At 44.0% G+C, this 26261-nt stretch overlaps 2 protein-coding genes across 4 annotated transcripts in view; one reads left to right on the plus strand and one right to left on the minus strand.

Moving 5' to 3' along the window:
- The window catches only part of LOC106602362 (serine/threonine-protein kinase DCLK2), an 85690-nt gene extending 78659 nt beyond the window's left edge, over positions 1-7031 (plus strand). For 2 of the 3 annotated variants that reach the window (XM_045716591.2, XM_045716590.2), the window contains exons 15-17: positions 266-346; positions 521-631; positions 4063-7031. In XM_045716591.2, coding sequence (XP_045572547.1) covers positions 266-346; positions 521-631; positions 4063-5145 — 1275 coding nt within the window. In that variant the 3' untranslated portion in view covers positions 5146-7031. Of the gene's footprint in view, positions 1-265; positions 347-520; positions 632-1868; positions 4036-4062 lie in introns of those variants that run through there. The other variant, XM_045716592.2, reaches the window with a different exon arrangement.
- Positions 7032-7988: 957 nt separating this feature from the next.
- LOC106602365 (lipopolysaccharide-responsive and beige-like anchor protein) overlaps positions 7989-26261 on the minus strand; it is a 333282-nt gene continuing 315009 nt past the window's right edge. The window contains 4 exon segments of the mRNA XM_082974174.1: positions 7989-9635; positions 9957-10108; positions 17528-17724; positions 17995-18096. Of these exon segments, the coding sequence (XP_082830300.1) occupies positions 9545-9635; positions 9957-10108; positions 17528-17724; positions 17995-18096 (542 nt within the window). The 3' untranslated portion in view covers positions 7989-9544.

Below are 26261 nucleotides of genomic sequence, written 5' to 3' on the forward strand. Positions count from 1 at the left end.
CAATTAGACATGCTCATTTTCGTTTTCCGTTGCAAAATATTTTGGTACGTTTTGTTATGGTAAGCCCTAATGAATACGACCCTGGTTGGAGGCACAGTGAATGTAGCCAAAGTGCTAGAGCAGCGTTTGTAATGTCCTTCTGTTACACTTCTACATTGTTCTCACTGTGTGACATGTCAAAGGTTGCGATGACATGACTTGAGAGAGACTGGACCCTAAAGAAGTCACCGCTGATGATGTCACCATGCCCTGATCTGTTTTCTAGGAGCTGATTGGGCGGATGCTGCAGGTGAACGTGGAGGCTCGCTACACGGCACAGGACATCCTCTCTCATCCCTGGGTCACGGTAACTTGTCTTGTGGACTTTGTGGTGTGTGTGTGTGTGTGTGTGTGTGTGTGTGTGTGTGTGTGTGTGTGTGTGTGTGTGTGTGTGTGTGTGTGTGTGTGTGTGTGTGTGTGTGTGTGTGTGTGTGTGTGTGTTCAGGACCATAAAGGAGAATGTGTGTGTGTGTCTCTGCAGGATGACAACATGGAGAACAACATGAAGATGGAGGTGTCAGGTAAACTGAGGACACACTTCAACACAGCACCAAAGCCCGGCACAACCACAGCAGGAGTGTCAGTCATCATGGTGAGAACAGGACAACAACATTCACTATCACAACCCATTATTTGTTTTCTGGTCCCATTATCCATACACACATTGTTTTACTCCGTATACACAACAGCACTCAGTCACGACTCTCTACGAAATACTCTCTATTGAGACTATTTTCTGGTCACGTTTCCAATACACACATTGTGTATCTCCATATACTTTCCCCTCATCTGAACTCTCTGTATTCCACCATCTGTCGTACATAGACACCCCAGAGTCCTTGTCTGTAGATTCTTGATATTTGCAGAAATGTTCAACCATGGCCTGATTTACTTGCCACCAGTCGTTTTCTGAAGGAACCAAAAACAGCTAAAAGAAGCTTCCTGATTTTTATTTGATTGACATCCGCTTATATTTTAAGATTGATTGGAAACCAACATGATCTGTAACAAATGTTAGTCAATTCTGCACTACACCTACTCACTTTCAAACAAACAGTAACCATTTTCACATATAGTACTATTAATCAGTTGGTTACATAAGAGTTTGATCCAAAAGAACATGAGAGATTATCTGACAGGAAAGCTAAGAAATGGACAACTTCTGTTAATGTAATCATATCACTGAGTGTTTTAAGAGAGCAGAATTTATTCAAAATGCTTTCCCCTGGGATTACACATGGATAAATCCTGATTCATCATCTTATCTCTAAAACACGTTTTTATCCTTGTAGTACAAATGTCGTGTTTTAGCGTTGACGCAGTGGTCTCAGTGACCCCAGAGTACATTGGTCTGAAGAGGTACATCCTTAGTCATATCCTACCATCATCTTTATCTGTTTTTAAGCTTTTTCCCACAAGCCTATGCACCTCCTGGCACATTTATGTAACTTCCTATTGTGGGTGGTGAACTTCCTCTCTATCTGCCGCACTCTTTTGGTCACATCACCTCCCCACTCTGGTCCACTTGGAGGTCTATTGAGCTGGAGCTGGCCTGCGAACACACGACCGATATAGCATAGGTCTGTCAATGGATGCATCTCAATTAGATCCCCCTCATCTCCTTCCCTGGTCCTGATGAAGGAGACAATGAGAGGAAGCCACTCTAGACTATTGAGATGCACACATGCTGTCTGCTTCCACCTGGGTCCAGTATACCCACTGCAGCAGTAGAAGGGGATTAACATGGGCTAAGGGGTGCGTAAGGGTTCATTTGGGAATACCCCTGACTCGGGGTTAAACCTCATTTTGTTGTAAATCTCCTTCGACAGTTTGAGGTGTAAAGGAGATCCCCCGCGCCCCTCCTGCTCATCCCACTCCCTCCTCCCACCTCATCCCAGGACCACAGGGGAAGCTTTGGAGCTGAGTGCAGGGTACCGATCTCCCCCGTCCTCCACTCTCTCCCCCTCTGCCAGCTCCAATAATGCCTCTCTATAACAGATTGATCTGGGCAGAATAACTCAGTAACTCTCTGCAGTGGCCTTGAATCAGTTTGCATGGCTGCTCTGCCCCGTTTTGTAATTTGCCTAAGCTCCTCTCTCCTCCTCCAATTGGGCCTCTTTTATTCTCTCTCTCTCTCTCTCTCTCTCTCATCCTCCTCTCTCATCCTCCACTTTTATCTCTCTCATAACCATCTTCATCAATCAACTGGTCTCTGTGTGAACTGACTTTGTTGACAAGGATGTCACTGCTGTGTTGAGAGTTGTCTGAGTTAGATTTGTACATGTTATTGTATTCTGTGTTGTTTTTGGCTGGCTGGGTGGTTATTTGGCATGCTAACTAACTAGGCCTAAGAGAAGCCCTCATTGCTTCTGCTGAACTAATTTTTAATTTGCCCCCGTCTCTGTCACTCATCCAAAATAGTGCTCTTATAGTTAATGCCCCTACAATAACCTGGGGACATTAAATGTCTATGGCAATTTTACAATATATTTGATGTCTATGTAAAGCCATGATCCTACTCCTACATGTATTGGCAGGTTGACATTTATTGTCATGAATCTTGCCCTGGAGGCAGAACTGAGCAATTTTCGCTAGATGGGCCAGCTGCAAAACAATAATGAGCTTTTTGGTCTTAATTTAAGGATAGGGTTAGGAATTAAGTTTAGCAGTGTGGTTAAAGTTAGGTTTAAAATGAGATTATATTACTTTGTGGCTGTGCCAGCTAGTGACCACTCGGCAGAGCTGCCCCCAGAACAATATTCATGACAAAACATTTCAACCCTTTTGATACATTACAGTTCATCTCCTGATAATTGTTCAATTGAGCTCTATCACCACCTTGTGGTCAAACATTTAAACTGCACTACTACACTGGATGAGAGAGACAGATGAAAATTGCTTATATTGCCTTGGATTTAACATTGAACAGTACTCCCCAGAAGTTAAGATTTCTAAAATGATGTCATTGAGCTTACTAGCATCCTGAGAGATGATTTGTCATAGCAGACTTTAGGCTAATCAATTCCAGGCCTGGAGAGCCACACAACTGGTTGAATCAACGTTGTTTCCACGTCATATCAATGTAATTCTATTGAATTGATATCTGTGCCCAGTGGGACACCACTGCTTCTTTTGATTTAGACCTTGGAAACCAGGTGAGTAGTGGACTCTCTGGCTAACCAATGGCATGAACTGATCACTTAGCTACCAGGGACAGAGGAAAACCAGCAGTGCTGCGGCACACCAGAGCAGGAATCAAACAGCGCTGCTTTCTGTGTCTCCTCTAATGTTGTTGAGCTGTGAGTAAGACTAGTCTCTGTCCCCTCTGCTTCCTCCTCGCCCCCTCCACCCCTCCCCAACACGCCCACATTGCCACCCTCTGAATTAGCTCCAAGGCAATGGTATGTACTAACACTGAAGGCTACGCTTCTTTACTGCTTCTTCACTGACGCCACTAAGACTCACTCAGCTAAGGGAACATGGGAAATCTTGATGCCTTCTGATTGTTACGTAGTTGAGTGTTGTTATTATTATTATTATTATAGCAATCCAAATGATCTGTAATTCCAGATGTGATCTTCAGTGTCTAGTTGGTTTGGGTTGTGATGAGGAAAAATCTCTCCAGCACAATTTCTCATTTTCCCTTACACTGCATGTTGAGCATTGATGATATTATTTGCTGTCTTGTTGGGTCAGTCTACTACTGTGAAGGGTCTGTCACTGTAAAATCATCCCATCTATGGATGTTTCTGTCCATATATATATATGTTTTATCTACTGTGTTTAATATTATATAGAAACGTTACCCCATGGACCTTACTGTCAGAGATCAGTGAGGTTGAATGTTATCTTGGGGCAGTTTTCTCTTTCCATTATATATTGACACACTGTTTTTTATTTCTGTCTCTCCCTACCTGTTTGGTTCTGTTGTATTGTACAGTACAGCAGGTGAGTGTTGGTCTGACTTTCTTTCCCTGACCCCACACCCCTCACCCCTGACCCCTCACCCCTGACCTCTACCAGAACACAGCTCTAGATAAGAAGAGGATCCAGCTGACTCGTCGCAGCCAGAGGCCCACAGCACCACCTCCGCCCCCACCACCGCCTGGGAAGAAAGTAGTCCCTCCTGCAGCCATGCCAGTCAAGCAAGCCTCACCAGTCTCACCCAACACCAAGCTGCCAGTACCCACCAAGCTGGCATCACCCACCAAGCTGCCAGTACCCACCAAGCTGGCATCACCCACCAAGCCTGCCCTGCCAGAGGAACCCAAGAGTCCTCAGACTGATGTGCCTGTCCCTGTATCCCTTCCCATCTCTCCTTCAACACCTACCAGACCTGGTACCTCTCCCTCTGTCCCTGTCTCTCCTTCCTCTCCTACCAAGCCTAACGTCTCTATCTATCCTACCTCCCCTACCAGGCCCAACAACTCTCCCTCTCCTTCCTCTCCTACTAAACCTGTTATCTCTCCCTCTCCTTCCTCACCTACCAAACCTGTTATCTCTCCCTCTTCACCTACCAAACCTGTTATCTCTCCCTCTCCTTCCTCTCCCTCTTCACCTACCAAACCTGTTATCTCTCCCTCTTCACCCACCAAACCTGTTATCTCGCCCTCTCCTTCCTCTCCCTCTTCACCTACCAAACCTGTTATCTCTCCCTCTTCACCTACCAAACCTGTTATCTCTCCCTCTCCTTCCTCTCCACCTACCAAACTCCAAATGTCCCCTTCTCTTTCCTCTCCAACCAAGCTCCATGTCTGTGCCTTCCCTGGGGCCTCTCATATGCCTGTTACTTGCCCCTCTCCCTCCTCTCCTCCCTTTCTTTTTACCTCCCTCTCTCCTCCTGCCCCTCTCTCTCCCTCCTCTCCTCCCTCTCTTTTTACCTCCCCCTCTCCTCCTGCCCCTCTCTCTCCCTCCTCTCCTCCCTCTCTTTTTACCTGCCCCTCTCCCTCCGACCCTCTGTCTCCCTCTGCCTTTCCCAACCCTCCCTCACCCCTGACCTGCACCTCTCCCTCCCCTCCATCACCTGTTACCTGCTCCTCCCCAACCGTGGCCCCACCCCTGGTGGGCCTTGATGTTGAAGCTGCTGCTACTGCCAGAGAGCTGTGAGAAAGAATGATGGATGAGAAGACTGGCTGCTGGACCTCCACCCGCCGTATCCCCAGACCTATGATTCGCATGTAGGGGGCTAGATACAGATAGAATCTCCACCTCCATCCCCAGTAACAGTATAACAGCTGATATCCACTGCTGTATCGTTCCTAGGATCCCAAGCAACAAATGGCAAAAAAAAAGCAAAATGGCTCCTACAACCTACAGTACAATCTCTGTAGAGAACCCATCATATCCACGCTCCAAGAGGGAAGTTGAGGGGTTTTGTACATTTTGGTTGATTTGTATATACGGTATGTGTGTATTTATATATGAGCGATGTGGAGAAAACAGAGCGAGGCCTGGCTAGTTAGGGTCTGTGTGGTTTCAGATGGGTTTTCTGGAATGACTTCTGATAATGTTTTATTTATTGTCTGTGGTTGGTTGGTAGGCACGCACACATGTTGATTATGGGTAGAAGTGTATTATTTGGCGTGCTTGCCGTCTGTTGTAAGATAAACTACTACTGTAGATGTATATAGTATTGTATGACAAACACATGAGGCATCCGAATGAAAGTTGAAAGTTTGAGTTTGTTTTCTTCTCTTGCCTGTAAGCCTGTTTATCATTGGTCCGCTAGTGTTTAACTGCTGAACACCAAAAGAGAGACGCAACAGAGTAGAAGATGAACGTGTCAATGATGAGAGGTGTGCCTGTGAAAATAGCTGCCAGATCAGGGGTGTGTTCAGGGTGGCAGGTAGCCTAGCGTTTAAGAGCGTTTGGCCAGTAACCAAAAGGTCACTGGTTCAAATCCCCTAGCCAACTAGGTGACAAATCTGTCAATGTGCCCTTGAGTAAGGCACTTAACCCTAATTGCTTCTGTAAGTCGCTCTGGATAAGAGTGTCTGCTAAAATGTAAATGTTCATCAGGCACAAAACAGACAAACAGCCTAGCGTTTCTTACAGGACATGTCCTGTAAGAAACGCTCATTTCACCCTCCGTTGCAAAACGTTTTTCATTGTGTGCCCTAATGAACCTGACCCAGTAGTTAGAGATTCCTTTTCTGAAACCAGCTGTCAGGAAACACTGGGAGCTCTATCCCCTCATAGACTAATTTATCAGTCCAGATTTACCTGATACTAATGTGAGGCTGTTCCACTTTGCTGTTGTCTTTGTCTGTAATGGTAATGCACTTGTTTTAAAGTCCATGGTTAAGTCCCAAATCACACCCTATTCCCTATATAGTGCACTACTTTTGAGCAGGGCCCATAGGGTAGTGCACTATGTAGGGGTATAGGGTACTATTTGGGATGTAGACCGTATCTCCTTACCTAGCCTACTGCAGTTGGTTAGGGTTTAACCCTTCGGATATTGATAATGGCTCCGATGCACAGCACTACTACTCCAAGGGGATTTAGTTGCATGTTATGTTACTCCCTCTGCCTCCCCACAAAACTGGTCTCACTCACTCACTCACTCACACACACACACACACACACACACACACACACACACACACACACACACACACACACACACACACACACACACACACACACACACACACACACACACACACACACACACACACACACACACACACACACACACACACACACACACACACACACACACGTCAAGCTGGTACTATTGTACGTATAGTAGCTGTTCTGTTGTGTAATGTTTAGTCAAACTACACTGTCATCATCATAATGCTATTTTATTGCAGTTTTAGTCTGGATACGTGTATGAAAAATACATTTCAAACAGGAAAAACACTCCTGTCAGCTTTGGCCAGCAGTTTTAGTTTGTGCAGACATTTAGCCACTATGTGACTCCTTTATCATTTTATATTAGGAGCACATCGGAGAACTTCAAACACAATAAAAAGTATTCAAATCAGTGTTTTAATGTTTTTATTTCTTTGGCACTATGTTTTTGAGTGTGTGAAAACGCCTATGTTGACGAAGGTGTGTAGAAATCAGATATAAGCCATAGTGACTGAGACCCATGTGATCATCAGCGCCCTCCTGTGGACAATATGATGCAACAACATGGCCTAATTTCAACTATTAGCCAATGAAAACAACGATTTGATGACGTGTTTTGCTCCAGACCTATCCGGATGAATCAAATCTACTGAGCCAATCACCAGGATAGAAACAGTTACCAGATCTAACATTGAGCCTATGGGGATCCAAGCTAGGGACCCACAGACTCCCATAACTCACCTGGCCTGAGTGGTCTATGATGGCAGCACCTGCACTGTGTTTGGGGGGGGGGGGGTTGCCACATGGAGAGCAGCAAGCAGGTCCTAGTGAAGACTCTCCAACCGTCATCTCTTAAAGGGAAGGTTGCACAATATATTTCCACAAATCTAACAATGATTGATGATATTCCATCTAAATGGTGTTTATACCCTTCTAGTTTTGCAATTTGAATAAACCTAAGACAAAACCATAGATATAGCACTCATATTTGTATCTGTGACAGCCTCAATGGCGCTGCCCATGCTGTCTCCATTTTGAAGTAGGCAATGTTCTTTTTCGCAATTGGCTGATCCTGCCCGATGAACCGGTTGGACATGACTCCAGGAGGGATCAGCCAATGAAGATGGAAGTCCCACCCAGTCAACTACATTAAAATGGTGGAAGCCCTTAATGATACTACCCATGCTAATATGTCCTCTATCATTCTCTATGGGTTAAACCTACCTACCTAGGCCGTGACTGCAGCCAGGTGAGGAAGTTGTGCAGCTTCTGTGAACGATGTGGTTAGTGCAACCCCACCCCTGGCTACATTCCAGTCTAACTTCAGAAAACGGGAGTTCAAATAACAGTTCAATTGAAGACAAGACGTCTCAAGTTAAAAAATTCTATTTTATTTGTCAGAACTCATCACGCATCAAAAACACTCATTCCAAATTGATTGCCAAAATATTGAGCGATACATAGAAAATACAGTAGTAGCCATTTCATTGTAATCGTAACCACACCAAGCGTAGATCAAACCAACACGGAATGTTTCTCCTTATGAGCAACCGTTGTATTGGAGGAACCACATTGGGTGTTCCAACCCTGCACCGAAACACCTGATCCAATTCAGTTTTGACCTGAAGGCCCATAATTAGGTAGAATCGGGTATTTTAAAGCTGGGCTTGAACCAAAAAGTGCACACCCTTTGGCTGTCCAGGACCAGGGTTGTCTTGTGGTCTGGTTTAACCAGTGAATATTCACCATGACACAGACAGACTGACAAGTCCCTCATTTCGCTGCACCTCTCTTTGCCAAGATGAGATACTTTGATGATCCTAGCATGGTTTGGGCCCTGTGTCGATCGCTAATATGATACAGTATATGCTTAAGTACTGCAAATGCCTCAGTAGAGGAAGTAAAGCTAACAAGAAGTTATACAAAGAAGCACATCATGGCTACGTTGGGAAATTTGGAATGGCTTCCTTTCCTCGTCCCGTCTCCTTCATGTAAAGTTCTGATAGGTGATAAGTAAGCAATATGAAGGAAATCAGATGAGGAAAGGATGCCGTTTTACAAAATTAGGACGTAGCCCATGACATTTGTTTCTACTGACAGACATATTATTCATCAGTATGGTTACAGTACATACATAAAGCTAATGATCGTCATGACAACACTCGGATACAAACTAAATCACACCGGCAGCCATCTTGTTACTATGATGACTGTCTGATACACATATGACAACTGGTGACAAGTCTTTGTGCAGTGTACGCCACCATCAGGACAGCAGAGGAATAACTCATGCACAGGAAGGCAAGATCTGTCCGTTACACAGAGGTGTGGTACAAACATTTAAATAGAATATATTCCCTCTCAAGTCATGAACACACAAGGAGGACTAACTGAACTTCCTGCTCAATCACCACACAAAACTTCACATGTTTTATTTCCCAGTGTTTCCACACAGTAGCAAAAAGAGCATGAAAAAAAGGATATTAATGACCAAAATAATGATTATATCTCCACGTTTCACACCTACTGAAAATCATCACTCACCCCTAACGTACACAAATATATGGATTCTTAAGACAATAGATGCAAATATACTTTTCTACCTACTTCCACTTTGAACCCTTATTTTCCTCTGCTCGAGATGAAAATAGACTCTTAACAAGCTAAAAATAGATTTGTAACCATAGGTATATAACCCCACCCTAATATTATATGAAATTTTCAATATGCCCTACAAAATATAGCAATGCCCTTTTTTAAAAAATAGTTTGCTTCTTTCGACAGAATCGGACAGTTTTTCTTCTCTTAAGATACATTCAGGATATCAATATGTATTGAGTAGTGCCTTAGTACATGGAATGACAGGATTGCAGTAGGTAGGTCCCACGTTAACCAGATTCTCAGGGATTGTTGTTGTGGTCCTGCCTCAGTATCTGGTCTGGTACTCGTGGTGCCACCTGTTGAAGTCGTTGTAGAACAGGACTATACTACCAGACGCCATGCCGGTTATGATGCACCTAGGACAGGACAGAGCCGAGAGGGACTGTTGAGTTGAGGCTCATACATGTAGACAGAACATGATGTACTTTTACAGTAAGTCTACTGTCATTATACTGTGAATAACACCAAGGTCTTCATCTTGGTATTCTGTACATTCTAGATTGGGAAGGTTTTTTTATTTCCCATCTGATGTTAGTTACTACAAACCCACACATCTGAAGATGGTATTAATCATTAGTCCATATTTTCATTATTTCTTCCTATGTGCTAAAACTTCATACCACACAACACCAATGTGAGTAAAGATTACAGCGTCAGAGTCCAGGTGTGTATGTTACCTTTGGTCGTTGGACATGGCCATGGAGCGGATGCCTGCGTCACAGCCAGGGTAGGTGAACATCTGTTTGAGGTTGTGAACCTGCCAGACAGACAGAACTCCCCCATCTCCCCCCGTCAGCAGGTACTGTCCGTCCCGACTCAGCAGCATGGCCTGACGGGAGAGGAGAAACAGCACCACTGACTAACGGGAGATGTTATGTACAAGACAATACGGAACATTGCTGTATCACTGTTCTATTGCATTGCCAATGAGGCTGTCAGCGCCCTCCTGTGGACAACGTCATGACCTGCAACCTATTGCACCTACCACTGGAGGGCGCTAATACATGCAGACATTTGGATGGGAGGTGTGACTCCCTCACACCACAACAGAGCTTACCACTATCATAAAGCATAATGAACATGGGCTTATTGGCCAGTGAAGAATCCTGTCGCCATATTGACGTCTGCTATTTGTCCAATAGAGCGAGGTGTCTACAACAACTCTTTAATAACAATCAACCAAAGCTTTATCAGTATAGGCTTTGTGGTGTGGTCCGATGTAGTGACCTAGCCTAGGACACCAGTGACTTCACCACCTACCTCACGGTGTGCTATTTCAATCAAAGTCTCTGTGAGCACTTCCTGCACCAAGCGAGAGAGGCACAGTATCAATCAGATATTTCACAACATTCATGTGGCGAGCAGCACAGCACAGAACAGCAGTCCATCCACCTGAACTGCCACAAGCCACGGCTCCCCACAGACACAGTGGAGAGATTTATTCTGCTCATCTGGTTTTCCTGTGCACTTATGGGCTGTGTTACACTTTAATGTGTTCCCAAGGGAAACAGGGGGATACATTACAGCGCTACACTAAACTTCTGTGTTGGGATATATTTATGCATACAGTAAATAGTTGGAAATTGAAGCCAGTCGGAGGCATCAATCACGAGGTAACGAACGCTGATGAAATGACAAGGAAATGTAAGTAATAACTAGTGGAAGTTAGCCTAATTAGCGGTTTTACATGAACATACTGTATGTTAGATGGGAAGCAGCTATTTCAGTCACAGCTGGCTTAGAAAGATTAGAAGAGAAGTGCAATTACCGGATGGAAGATTAAACAAAAACATTCATCATCCAGGCCATATGTGGTGCAGCCGGCAGAGTAGATTTCACATGCAACATATTTGAAATGAGCAGAACTTAGTTTTGAACTTAACGCAGATTGGCACATTCCTGGCAATCAGTTGAGCTTATTTTGTGATACCAACTCAAGTCAATCAAAAGTTGCGTTAGATGCTTATACCACCGCTAAAACCAATATAATGGATAATTTAACAATCAAAACATTTAAGAAAGACAGTAGTTGCACATTCAAAACGGGGAAATGTCGACCCTATAAGAAAAATCACTTTAGCTAGCCTGACTGCTCCCAATGGACTTGATCACTGGTGCGCGCGCGCGCGCGCGCGCGCAGCAGACAGACAGACAGACAGACAGACATATATACAGTACAGACATACAGACAGATATACCGTACAGACAGATATACCGTACAGACAGACAGATATACCGTACAGACAGACAGACAGATATACAGTACAGACAGACAGACAGATATACAGTACAGACAGACAGAGATATACAGTACAGACAGAGATATACAGTACAGACAGACAGAGATATACAGTACAGACAGACAGAGATATACAGTACAGACAGAGATATACAGTACAGACAGACAGACAGACAGACATACAGTACAGACAGATATACATACAGTACAGACAGATATACAGTGCAGACAGACAGATATACAGTACAGACAGACAGACATACAGTACAGACAGACAGACATACAGTACAGACAGATATACAGTACAGACAGACAGATATACAGTACAGACAGACAGTACAGACAGATATACAGTACAGACAGACAGATATACAGTATAGACAGACAGATATACAGTAGACAGACAGACAGATATACAGTACAGACAGATAGACAGAACAGCCAGACAGACAACCTTTGGCCTCTTCTTACGAGCCACAGGGAAGATGTCCAGTGAACGGACCACTGCTAACAGTCAACTGCAGTATCAGAAGACCTGGCAGTCTGAACTAATGCACTGACTCTCTCTCTCACACACACACACACACACACACACACACACCACACACACACACACACACACACACACACACACACACACACACACACACACACACACACACACACACACACACACACACACAACTGTTTCTGATACATGATCTCAACTCAAAAGCATGAACAAAGACAGTAGTTGCTCATTCTAAATGTGGGGAAATTGAAGTAGCCTTCTGGTAACTTGACAGTTACTCTCTTTTAATTGTTCCTCCGTGAAGTCAGTGTTACTCCATCCAGCCTCTGGCACTGATGATGTACTTACTATATAGTGTTGATGTAGCCTTGTATGGCTAGACCTAGTACATAACCCACTGTGTGCTGCTGGGGGGTTGGAGACCTGGCAGACCACTCAGCCAGACACAGGTAGGAGGCTGTTCCAGGACAGAATAAATCTGCCACTGTGATTGGGAGGCCAAACAAAATGGTCACAGGAGCCAAGATGGCGGACAAGACTCAGGTATCTGAAGGATGACTTCAGAGCCAAGATGCCAGAGAGAACCATTACAGAGCCACATGCTCAGTACTTGCATTAGTATAAAATACTATAATTTCCCCATTTAGTTGAGCATACAATATAGCTCAGTACTTGCATTTCTTTTGTAGTCTTGTTTTCAAATCTTTCTTAAGGGTGCCAATAATGTTGGACCTGACTGTATATTTTATATGCTAAATATTTCAAATGAACAAAACTTATTTTGAACTTAACCCAACTTGTCACATTCCTGGCAATCAGTTTAGCTGCTTTTGTGATACCAACTCAAGTCAATCAAAAGTCGCGTTAGATGCTTATACCACCGCTAAAAATACTATAATAGATCATTTAACAATCAAAATGTTTAACAAAGACAGTAGTTGCACATTCAAAACAGGGGGAAATATTTTCCCAATATGCCAAAGATCACTCTAGATAGCCTGACTGCTCCCAATGGACTTGAAGTGATAATTGGTTGCAGATATACAGTACAGACACACAGACAGACAGACAACCTTTGGCCTCTTCTTACGAGCCACAGGGAAGATGTCCAGTGAACGGACCACTGCTAACAGTCAACTGCAGTATCAGAAGACCTGGCAGTCTGAACTAATGCACTGACTCTCTCTCTCTCACACACACACCACACACACACACACACACACACACACACACACACACACACACACACACACACACACACACACACACACACACACACACACACACACACACACACACACACACACACACACACACACACACACAAGCCTCACACTCACTCAGGCACACACTCACTCAGGCACACACACTCACACACTGGCAACGGGACTGAGGGATCAATCTTTCCAGAGCATTTTGTTAGATCACCATCCAAGAGGACTAGGAAAGGATTCTGGGAATGGAGTATGGCTGATCGGGGTAGGGGATGTCATTCTGTTAGATTTGTTTGCTGTGTGTCTGATATCTGTGTAATTGCGTCCTTTATCTTGCCATATAAAGCACCATAGCAATTTTTGTCAGTTAGTCTGACACTATTGATTAAGAGAACAGACATTTAGATCAACATCATTTAGGATTAACTCAATAAAGGAAAATGTAGTTAAGATATTGTTTGACAAAATGGCTCTCAGTATTTCAGGAATGGCCCATTACATTCACAGAACTAGTGGCAGCAGTCCCAAACTGAACAAACTGTTCTGATTCATGACCTCAACTCATAAGCATGAACTAACTTGACAGTTACTCTCTTTTAATTGTTCCTCCGTGAAGTCAGTGTTACTCCATCCAGCCTCTGGCACTGATGATGTACTTACTATATAGTGTTGATGTAGCCTTGTATGGCTAGACCTAGTACATAACCCACTGTGTGCTGCTGGGGGGTTGGAGACCTGGCAGACCACTCAGCCAGACACAGGCTGTTCCAGGACAGAATAAAAATCAGCCACTCTGCGACTGGGAGGCCAAACAAGATGGCCGCCGTCTCCACAGGAGCCAAGATTGCCGACGTGACTCAGGTGTCTGAAGGATGACTTCAGAGCCTGGCAATGATGCCAGGGAGAACTATTATAGAACCACATGCTCCTTTTAACGCCCATATTTCCTGCTTTTTGGGGAAAGCGAAGGGGAATGTGAAGGTCAAAAGGGAATGTGAAGGGTTAGGTGGGATTTCGTGTCGTCTGCTCAAGGTAAAAGCTGAATTTATGGTGCTGTTCATTCTAGCCGTTACATGCACACGGAGAAGACAGTGAACACAATCTGCTAGAATCGTTACTTACACTGTCTGAGTTATATTAGTGGGGCTAAGACTGTAATCCATTCAGCATGGCCTCAACTCAACTACGCTGGATGAATCTGCTATCAGAGAACCAGCCAGGAGAGAGGTTGTTGCTGAGAGTTACAACTCACTTTACCCTCCAACGCAACTAGGGCCATATTCTAAATGGGGACAATGACATCAGTTTTTGACATTATTCATCATAATCTGCTGGTGTGTTGTGGCTTTACATCTATAGCATGGATCGAGAGTTAGATGTCTAACACAGAGGGTGTTTTTTAATGGAAGCCTCTCCAACATAATCAAGGTGGAGTTGGGCATTCCCCAGGGCAGCTGTCTAGGCCCCTTACCTTTTATAATCTTTACTAATTACCTGGCACTGGCTCTGAGTAAAGCCTGTGTGTCTATGTATGCTGATGACTCAACACTATACATGTCAGCTACCACAGCAAGTGAAATCACTGCAACATTTAACAAAGAGCTGCAGTCAGTTTTAAAATGGATGGCAAGTAATAATCTAGTCCTAAATATTTCAAGAACTAAAAGCATTGTATTTGGGACAAATCATTCACTAAACCCTGAACTAAATCTTGTAATGAATAATGTGGAAATAGAGCAAATTGAGGAGACTAAACTGCTTGGTGTAACCCTGGATTGTAAACTGACATGGTCCAAAGATATTGATGCAATGGTAGCTAAGATGGGGAGAGATCTGTCCGTAATAAAGCGTTGCTCTGCCTTCTTGGCATCGCTATCAACAAAAAGTTCTACAGGCACTAGTTTTGTCACACCTGGACTACTGCCCAGTCATACAGGCAAGTGACACAAATGAGGACATAGGCACATTACAGTTGGCCCAGAACAGAGCAGCATGTCTGGCCCTTAAATGTACACTGAGAGCTAACATCAATGACATGCATGTCAATCTCTCCCGGCTCAAAGTAGGCGAAAGATTGACTGCATCACTACTTTCCTTTGTGAGAGGTATTGACATGTTGAAAGCACCGAGCTGTCTGTTCAAACGACTAGCACACAGCTCAGACACCCATGCATACCCGACAAGACATGCCAACAGGGGTCTCTTCACAGTCCCCAAGTCCAAAACGGACTCAGGAAAACACACAGTACTACACAGAGCCATGACTACATGGAACTCTATTCCACATCAAGTAACTCATGCAAGCTGTAACATAAACATAAAACTACACCTTATGGAACAATGCGGACTATGAGGAGACACACACACACCAGAACACTCACTCTACACACATATTTTAGATATGTAGCGGTGTAATAATGTTACATGTAACGTTTTATTTTATTTTTGTCTTAATTTGTTTGGCAGGACCTAATGGGGATCCATAATAAATACCAATACAAAAATAGGCTCCAGTTATTAACATACCCACCCACCCACACACCCACCCACCCACACACCCACACAGAGTCTGGGACAAGACTACTGTAAGGGGACACCTTGGGCCAGGACAAACATTTATTTATCCCGGAGTCCTGCTGTGTGGTGGGACGCGGCGCTAGCTGAAGATTGATACTGGTGTCTAGTGCAGTGCATTAAACACCACGTCCTGGCCTCATACTGAGACGAGGGGGGCCGCTGCTCTCACAGAGCTACCCTGAGATGTTAAGACTGCCCTGATTCTGTCTGACGTGGCAGGAATTTACAACGCACAGCAGAGGAGAGACGCAAAACGGCCCAGGAATGGCTAACGGTTTATGTACATGAAAAGAACGGGCTGGGGAGTACACTAAGGGGACCTGGAAAAACCTAAAACTGTGTTGGATAAGACAGCAACTAACTGTCTATCAGAGAGCCATTGTGGATCTGATAAATAAAGACTAACAGTTTATATACATGAGAAAATGAGGCTGGTTATACTATTGGCAAAACTGTTGTAGTTACCAAAATAGCGGTGGATAAAACCGGAAAACTAATCTTCACAACAGCTATTTGGAGGATAATTTGATCTGGATCTCACCAACCTAATCTTCAGTAGAATCTGAAACACTACAGTAGAATCTCATTCTAAACTTCTAAGATTATCCTTTTTTTTTTTTTAACCTTTCCTATTCAGCAGCATGTGATTTCAATACAATGAACATCAACTCAATACCAGACTTGCTCTGCCAATGAATTCTGATCCAGTCTGCTTATTGGAAACAAATGGGGGGGGGTGTATGTATGTATATAGCTCAGTAATCAGTCTAGGTCCTGGTGCTATGGCTGTGACTATGACTGTGACTGGGTGACAGGGGCAGAGTACAGCTGGCTCAAATGGGAAGCAGGTGTGCCTATGAGGGACTGGGTTACATTTCCCAGGTCCATCGGAAACAGGGAGAAAGGGAAACTGGCCAAAGAACGGCGGCCATTTTGTGACACCGTAGCCGTGAGGCAGGAAATGTGAAATGTGGGAATGTGTGGTGTGGTGCCTGAGGGTTGTTAATGGGGCTAGGACTGGGAGAATGTCCGCCCTCCTGCCATGTTGAACCAGCACCAAGACCTGATAGGACTCGACACGGGAGACCAGGATCAAAGAGACTTGTCTGGACTGGAGGAGAGGAAAGGTTGGAGGAGAAATGGAAGTAAAGAGCCTTTGACCTGGTACTTCCTAGGCTAGAAGTGTGTGTGTGTGTGAGGGGTTTGTAGATGTGTATGCCCTGAGGCAGACAGGCCTCAGACCACGGAGAAAGCCTTTAATCAGAGAGCAGACCACTGGCATGATGAAGCACAGAAACTTTCCCAGACCAGTAGGATAAAACAGGACAGAGAGGCAGCCCACTCTAGAAATAAGCACCTTACTTTGAACTTGATGAAGATCAAAATGTGTGTACACTAGGCTTTCCAACAAAACATTAAAACTGTTAGAAGCTTAATGAAATGACTTTATCCCTCTATATCAGTGGGTTCCTTTACCCTGATGTTCTCTATATCAGTGGGTTCCTTTACCCTGATGTTCTCTATATCAGTGGGTTCCTTTACCCTGATGTTCTCTATATCAGTGGGTTCCTTTACCCTGATGTTCTCTATATCAGTGGGTTCCTTTACCCTGATGTTCTCTATATCAGTGGGTTCCTTTACCCTGATGTTCTCTATATCAGTGGGTTCCTTTACCCTGATGTTCTCTATATCAGTGGGTTCCTTTACCCTGATGTTCTCCTCCATCTCCATGTGCCCCAGCAGCTTTCCGTTGATGGAGAAGAAGCAGAAGTGTCCCTTGTCGTAGTAGACTACGGCGTGGCCCTCTGTAGAGGACTGGATGAGACGGGGCTGCACGCAGCCCACCGGGCCCTCCAGGGTCCGCAGCAGGTCCCCATTCATGGAATGGATCAGACACGGGCCCTCTGTGAGTGGAGGAACATAGAAGTTACTAACCAGGCTCTGATTTCCACTGATTCACTCAAGGGTTTTCATCATAATGACATTGTAATATGGTCATTTCTTCTTCTTCTAAATCCAAAGCGACTTACAGACCTGTCTACATTGACAGTATGAGGTTGTTCAGTATGAAAGTGTTCACTGTTCCGACATTCATATTGTCAGTGTGACCAAGATCTAAGTTACTTTGAACCTAGTCTATAGCAAGAGGCATCGCTTGATCCACACATACTCACCTCTGCAGCCACTGATGACCAATCCCAGCTCGGCACACACACTGGCGCAGGTCACCTCACAGTCATGACCCGTCAGGATGGCTCTGGGCGTCACAAACTCAGCTGGGGAAAAACACACAAAACGCACGCTAGCCAATGGAAATCAGGTGTGGGCATGTTCATTTTACAGCCACTAGAGGGTGGTAAATCCACACAATCATTTTCCTATAAGTCATAATGCCTCAGAATGGGATCTTTGGTATATTCAAAGTGGAAGACCCACTTTATGGTCATGCATTTCACCACATAGAAATGAGAATTCAGAAACGAATGGCAACATATTGTCAGAGTATGTGCTCCGGCTATAAAACAATGTAGAGTGATTCTGACGAGCTCTCATCATAACTGTCAGTGGTTTTAGCCACTGGGTGTGGGTGGTTGCGAGAATTGGTCCTTATTTAAGAGTGGGTGGCTATGTGGTGGACTCTGACCATCACTGGAACTAGTGCATAGTAGCTGCCATTTATTCTAGAATAATTATTCTTCATCAGAGACCCAGACTAAAACATACACTCCCAACTCCTCTCAGCAAACAGACAGGACTCATCCAGCGATAGCATCTCCACTCTCTCTCTCCCAACACTTGTCACTAACAGTCTCCCTCTTCCTTTAATACGCTGTACTCCCCCAGAATAACCTAAGCAACTCCAGATGCCTCCAGACAAGAGACTGGGCTCTGACATCGTCCTTTAGGAGATGAGGAGGACAGAGAGAAGAGAGAGAGAGATGTGCCAAAAAGAACAGCCCATCATTCACTTGCGTTGGGCTGAGCCGTCAGAGACAAGAGCCCAAACAAGAGTTCTGCTCTGGGTTAGCTCCAACCAATCAACACCTGTCCTGCCAATACTGGCACTGCCCACTGTTGGATATACCACAATGTTGACCACTACATCAGTCAGTGATGAAACTTGTTAAGTAAATACAGCCAATGGACATGCACTGCAGAGTAGACAGAGAAGAAAGAGTCAAACCTTACACACCACCACCCCCCCCACGCCCCCACCCTTCCTTCCTCCCTCCCTCCCTCTATCCCCTCCTTCCTCCCTCCCTCCCTCCCTTCCTTCCTCCCTCCCTCCTTCTATCCCTCCCTCCCTCCTTCTATCCCTCCCTCCCTCACTCCCTCCCTCTGAGGGATGGTAAAGTCTGCCTGCCACTTTGTGGTGCTTTACAGGAGCCAGGTTGCTGCACTGATAATATTGGTGTTTAACAGGGGGTCCCAGCTGACCCCTGCTCCCTTTGATGTGGGGTGAGAGGTCAGAGGTCATAGTAAAGCTGCTAAAGCACTGTACCACAGTCAGTCCCACACTGCAGTTCATTAGGAGTTCACTATCAGACCGAGGGCGTCTCAACGCCACGCCTCGCACGGTGCCCTGGGTCTTCTCAAACAGAGGAGAGGACAGGGTCAAGTTCAACTACAGAAGGAGACAGACCGACAGACAGCACTTCAAGAAGGAAGTCATAGAAATGGAAAAGCTAGAATGGACATGGTTGTTACAGTGAGGGAAAAAAGTATTTGATCCCCTGCTGATTTTGTACGTTTGCCCACTGACAAAGAAATGATCAGTCTATAATTTTAATGGTAGGTTTATTTGAACAGTGAGAGACAGAATAACAACAAAAAAATCCAGAAAAACGCATGTCAAATATTTTATAAATTGATTTGCATTTTAATTTGTGAAATAAGTATTTGACCCCTCTGCAAAACATGACTTAGTACTTGGTGGCAAAACCCTTGTTGGCAATCACAGAGGTCAGACGTTTCTTGTAGTTGGCCACCAGGTTTGCACACATCGCAAGAGGGATTTTGTCCCACTCCTCTTTGCAGATCTTCTCCAAGTCATTAAGGTTTCGAGGCTGACGTTTGGCAACTCGAACCTTCAGCTCCCTCCACAGATTTTCTACGGGATTAAGGTCTGGAGACCGGCTAGGCCACTCCAGGACCTTAATGTGCTTCCTCTTGAGCCACTCCTTTGTTGCCTTGGCCGTGTGTTTTGGGTCATTGTCATGCTGGAATGCCCATCCACGACCCATTTTCAATGCCCTGGCTGAGGGAAGGATGTTCTCACCCAAGATTTGACGGTACACGGCCCCGTCCATCGTCCCTTTGATGCGGTGAAGTTGTCCTGTCCCCTTAGCAGAAAAACACCCCCAAAGCATAATGTTTCCACCTCCATGTTTGACGGTGGGGATGGTGTTCTTGGGGTCATTGGAAGCATTCCTCCTCCTCCAAACACGGCGAGTTGAGTTGATGCCAAAGAGCTCCATTTTGGTCTCATCTGACCACAACACTTTCACCCAGTTGTCCTCTGAATCATTCAGATGTTCATTGGCAAACTTCAGACGGGCATGTATATGTGCTTTCTTGAGCAGGGGGACCTTGTGGGCGCTGCAGGATTTCAGTCCTTCACGGTGTAGTGTGTTACCAATTGTTTTCTTGGTGACTATGGTCCCAGCTGCCTTGAGATCATTGACAAGATCCTCCCGTGTAGTTCTGGGCTGATTCCTCACCGTTCTCATGATCATTGTAACTCCATGAGGTGAGATCTTGTATGGAGCCCCAGGCCGAGGGAGATTGACAGTTCTTTTGTGTTTATTCCATTTGCGAATAATCGCACCAACTGTTGTCACCTTCTCACCAAGCTGCTTGGCGATGGTCTTGTAGCCCATTCCAGCCTTGTGTAGGTCTACAATCTTGTCCCTGACATCCTTGGAGAGCTCTTTGATCTTGGCCATGGTGGATAGTTTGGAATCTGATTGATTGATTGCTTCTGTGGACAGGTGACTTTTATACAGGTAACAAGCTGAGATTAGGAGCACTCCCTTTAAGAGTGTGCTCCTAATCTCAGATCGTTACCTGCATAAAAGACACCTGGGAGCCAGAAATCATTCTGATTGAGAGGGGGTCAAATACTTATTTCCCTCATTAAAATGCAAATCAATTTATAACATTTTTGACATGCAGTTTTCTGGATTTTTTGTTGTTGTTATTCTGTCTCTCACTGTTCAAATAAACCTACCATTAAAATTATAGACTGATCATTTCCTTGTCAGTGGGCAAACGTACAAAATCAGCAGGGGATCAAATACTTTTTTCGCTCACTGTAAATACCGAATTGTTTTACATGGGAGCCACCTATAGAATATGCTGTTACTTTGCTGAGCATTGAGGATTGGAATAGCACGTTCTGAGGAGTGATGTTGTAGAGAACATACCTAGGAGATAGCTGACTATGTTAACCATTGATGTTGTAGAGAACATACCTAGGAGATAGCCGACTGTGTTCACCATTGATGTTGTAGAGAACATACCTAGGAGATAGCTGACTATGTTCACCATTAATGTTGTAGAGAACATACCTAGGAGATAGCTGACTATGTTCACCATTAATGTTGTAGAGAACATACCTAGGAGATAGCTGACTATGTTCACCATTGATGCTGTAGAGAACATACCTAGGAGATAGCTGACTATGTTCACCATTGATGCTGTAGAGAACATACCTAGGAGATAGCTGACAATGTTCAGCATTGATGCTGTAGAGAACATACCTAGGAGATAGCTGACTATGTTCACCATTGATGCTGTAGAGAACATACCTAGGAGATAGCTGACAATTTTCACTAGCCCTTTTCCCACTATATAGCCATTGTGCAAATCAACAAGCGTTGGTATAAATTTGAGTATTTAACAACTTCACTCTGCAATTGAACTAGACTTTGGTTTAGTTTAACTCAATACACATAAATGACTGCCTCCTGAACTTCCCAGAGTAAAAACACAATGTGTGTAAATCTTTCATTAGTGCAGACTCCTCCGATACACTAACTGCCTTCAGCTTGGTGGTTAGTAACCCTAAACACAGTAAAGGCAGAACGTTCCGTACCTCCACTGACCTCCCTTGTAAAGTAAAAAGGCTCCTGGTATGACGGACAACCCCTTTAAGTTCATTTCAGTGAAATATTTTAACGGCTTTTAAAGGCCCAGGCAGGCACCCTGACGACTTTCCAACTAGGTTCCACCATGCTGACACTGTGGCCACACCAGACCAACAGGTCATGATCTCTCCATGTATAGATTTCATTAAGTTAACTGTCAAACATCCTAAACGTCAGAAACGCTGATTTATGCCCTACAACGGCGAGGATTAAAGCGTGATGTCGGACTTCGCCCGTGGAAGATCAATAAAACTGATATATTGGTGTATCGTTTAACCTTCTGAGCTGCTCGCCACCATTTGGTTTGCATTAGGCAGACATCTGATTACAATATAATACATAAAACCAACACTGCTAACGTGTGTGTGTGTATGTGTAGACTGAAAAGGGTATCACTTACCTGGGTGTGTGTGTGTGTGTACTGAGAAGGGTATCATTTACCTGGGGAAAGATAAATGTGTGTGTGTATGTGTAATTCTTAGACAGATAAAATATATAATTTCAGCTGTTGTTCACTGAATGATTATATAGAGGCTACTTCCTAAATGTATCTTTATTAAAAAGTCATGGTTTAAAATGTGGGGGGACGACCCATAAACCTGTGTGTTCTACCATTGAGCCAACAGAGGTCAGTATAGTCTGCCGAATCCCCTCCCACTGTGCATGCTCTCTACTGCCCTTCACTCACTCACACAGAGAAGAGTGTACGGAGCAGGCACTGATTGTATAGATGTGTGGGTGTGTGTGTAGTGTGTGTGTGTGTGTGCAAATGTACAATTTGGATACTGCAGACACATTTGGCACAGAGAAGGCTAATCTGTGTTAGCCAGCAGCTAAACAGGAACTAGCGTGTGTGTCTGTGTGTGTGCGTGTGTGTTTGAGGGCTGAACTTGAAAGCACTGTGTTTGGCGGGAGAATAAAGGAATCTCTGGTGTGTGTGTGTGTGTGTGTGTGTGTGTGTGTGTGTGTGTGTGTGTGTGTGTGTGTGTGTTCGTTCGTGCCCTATGGTTAGCAGACCCTGATGCGGTCTAGAGCAATGGAGCATCATATTGTGGTGGTGGGCCAGACTGATTAAAGTACTGCTGCTAAAACTCACTGCTGCACCATGCAGACTCTGGCAGGCTGGAGAATAACAGATGCACACACACACATATGCACAAACACTCAGAGACCGACACAGAGAGACAGACACAGAGAACGAGACAGACACAGAGAGAACGAGACAGAGAGAGAGACAGAGAGAACGAGGCAGAGAGACCGACACAGAGAGACAGACACAGAGAGACAGACACAGCGAGACAGACACAGAGAACGAGACAGAGAGACAGACACAGAGAACGAGGCAGAGAGACCGACACAGAGACAGACAGAGACACACTTGATTCACACAAACTACTCTGTACACAACGCAGGCTGGCTGGCTCAGGCTGAGGCTGAAGAATAACAGATGCACATATACAGATACAGAGCCTTCAGAAATGTATTTACACTGCTTGACTTTTTCCACATTTTGTTGAGTTATAGACTGAATAAAAAAATGATCAAATTTAAAAAAATGTGTCACAGGTCAACACACAATACCCCATGATGTCAAAGTGGAATTATGTTTATCAACATTTTTACAAATGAAAAGCTGAAATGTCTTGAGTCAATAAGTATTCAAGCCCTTTGTTATGGCAAGCGTAAATTAGTTCAGTGGTAGAAATGCTTAAAAAGTCACAATAAGTTGCATTGACTTAGTGTTTAATATGATTTTTAAATGACTACCCGATCTCTGTTCCCCACACATACAATATCTGTAAGGTCTCCCAGTCGAGCAATACATTTCAAACACCGATTCAACCACAAAGACCAGGAAGGTTTTCCAATGCCTCGCAAATAAGGGCACCTACTATTGGTAGATACAACTTTTTTATTTTATTAAAAAGACATTGAATATCCATTCGAGCATAGTGAAGTTACACTTTGGATGGTGTATCAATACACCCAGTCACTACAAAGATACAGGCGTTCTTCCTAACTCAGATGCCGGAGAGGAAGGAAACCGCTCAGGGATTTCACCATGAGGCCAATGATGACTTTAAAACAGTTACAGAGTTTAATGGCTGTGATTGGAGAAAACTGAGGATGGATCAACAACATTGTAGTTACTCCACAATAATTGACCTAATTGACAGAGGGAAAATAAGGATGCCTGTACAGAATACAAATACTCCAAAACATCCATCCTGTTTGCAACAAGGCACTAAAGTAATACTGCAAAAAATGTGACAAAGCAATTAACTTGTTGTCCTGAATACAACGTATTATGTTTGGAGCAAATACAATACAACACATTATTGAGTACCACTCTCCAAATTTTCCAGCATATTAGTGGCTGCATCATGTTATGGGTATGCTTGTAATCGTTAAGGACTGGGGAGTTTTTCAGGATAAAAAATAAACGTAATGGAGCTAAGCACAGGCAAAATCCTAGAGGAAAACCTGGTTCAGTCTGCTGTCCACCAGACACTGGGAGATTAATTCAACTTTCAGCTGGACAACAACCTAAAACACAAGTCCAAATATACACTGGAGTTGCTTACCAAGACGACATCGAATGTTCCTGAGTGGCCGAGGTACAGTTTTTACTTAAATCTACTTGAAAATCTATGGCAAGACCTGAAAATGGTTGTCTAGCAATGATCAACAACCAACTTGACAAGAGCTTGAAGAATTTTGAAAATATTAATGGGCAAGTGTTGTACAATCCAGGTGTGGAAAGCTCTTAGAGACTTACCCAGAAAGACTGCTTCTACAAAGTATTGACTCAGGGGTGTGAATACTTATGTAAATTAGATATTTCTGTATTTCATTTTCAATAACTTTGGTAACATTTCTAAAATCATGTTTTATATTTGTCATCATGGGGGAGTGTAGATGGGTAAGAGAAAAAATAATAATATTTAATTCATTTTGAATTCAGGCTGTAACAACAAAATGTGGAATAAGTCAATGGGTATGAATACTTTCTGAAGGCACCGTACACACACACACACTTTATACAAACACACACGCTAGATTCACTACTAGACTGTACACCATGCAAACTGGCACTGCCTGAGGCAGGGGAAGAACAATGTACATAACGACACAGATACCCTAGTCCTATGCCAACTACCCCATTCAATCAAATCTGCCAACCTTAAAGTCATGGGTAGCCAATGTGGAATTGGGGATTCATAAGGCACGCACATCATTTAATGTATGTAGAATGTAATTATCTTTTCTTGTTTGATCTATTTGGTATAAATTAACACAGGCCACAGTATGCATGTTTTATTAATGAAATGTACATTTCTACTGATTGTACTCAGAGTGACGCAATCATTCATGTGTGAAGTAATAACCTCATATGGTAATATATTATACATCTAATTATTTATATCATTTAGAATTAACCGAATATGTGGGCCAATGGCCATTTACACCTCGGAAACAAGGAATACCTCGACTGCTAAATCACAAAATAGCAGCCAAAATCAAAAGTCTGTATTTTGTAACTTTTTATGTTGTAATTTTGTAACTTAAGCAACATGCCCGTAGGCCTGTACTGTACTTCTGGTTTATTTTAGTTTTAGAAACACCTCGTGGTGGGAAAGACTGCGACATCCACATCCAAAACACCAGATGAGGTCAGTGACACGCCATCATCTAACGTTCCGTGTTCCAGATCAACAACCGATGTGTCTTATTAACCAAATCACAATTTGTCATAAATTGCAGTCCATTTGTAGCAGAGCACTTAACAGCATGTAAGGGTCTCTAAGCCAGCCAAATTAGTACCATGGAGGCAGTGACTCTCCCTGCTCTGTGCTCTGTGTTTAGCCCTTTGATCATCATGGTCCATGTCATATGTCATGGTAATAGTAAGGGCTGTAAGGGGGGGCCCCCAACGGTAACGTTTTGCACTTTTCATGACTGTTCTAACCCCGCATCAGATGGAAGGTGGTGGGCTTCTATGTGACCAGCGACCCCCACATCACATTTACCGTCTCTAAGTGGTGCTCGGACTCTCACTTTCACTCACATGGAGGGACAACACACACACGTATGTGCGCACACACACACTAACGTTCTCTCTCTCTCTCTCTCTCTCCACACACACACACACACACACACACACACACACACACACACACACACACACACACACACACACACACACACACACACACACACACACACACACACACACACACACACACACACACACACACACACACACACACACACACACACACACACACACA

Source organism: Salmo salar, chromosome 04 (genome assembly GCF_965601325.2).
Source record: "Salmo salar chromosome 04, fSalSal1, whole genome shotgun sequence".
In the NCBI taxonomy this organism is placed as follows: Eukaryota; Metazoa; Chordata; class Actinopteri; order Salmoniformes; family Salmonidae; genus Salmo; species Salmo salar.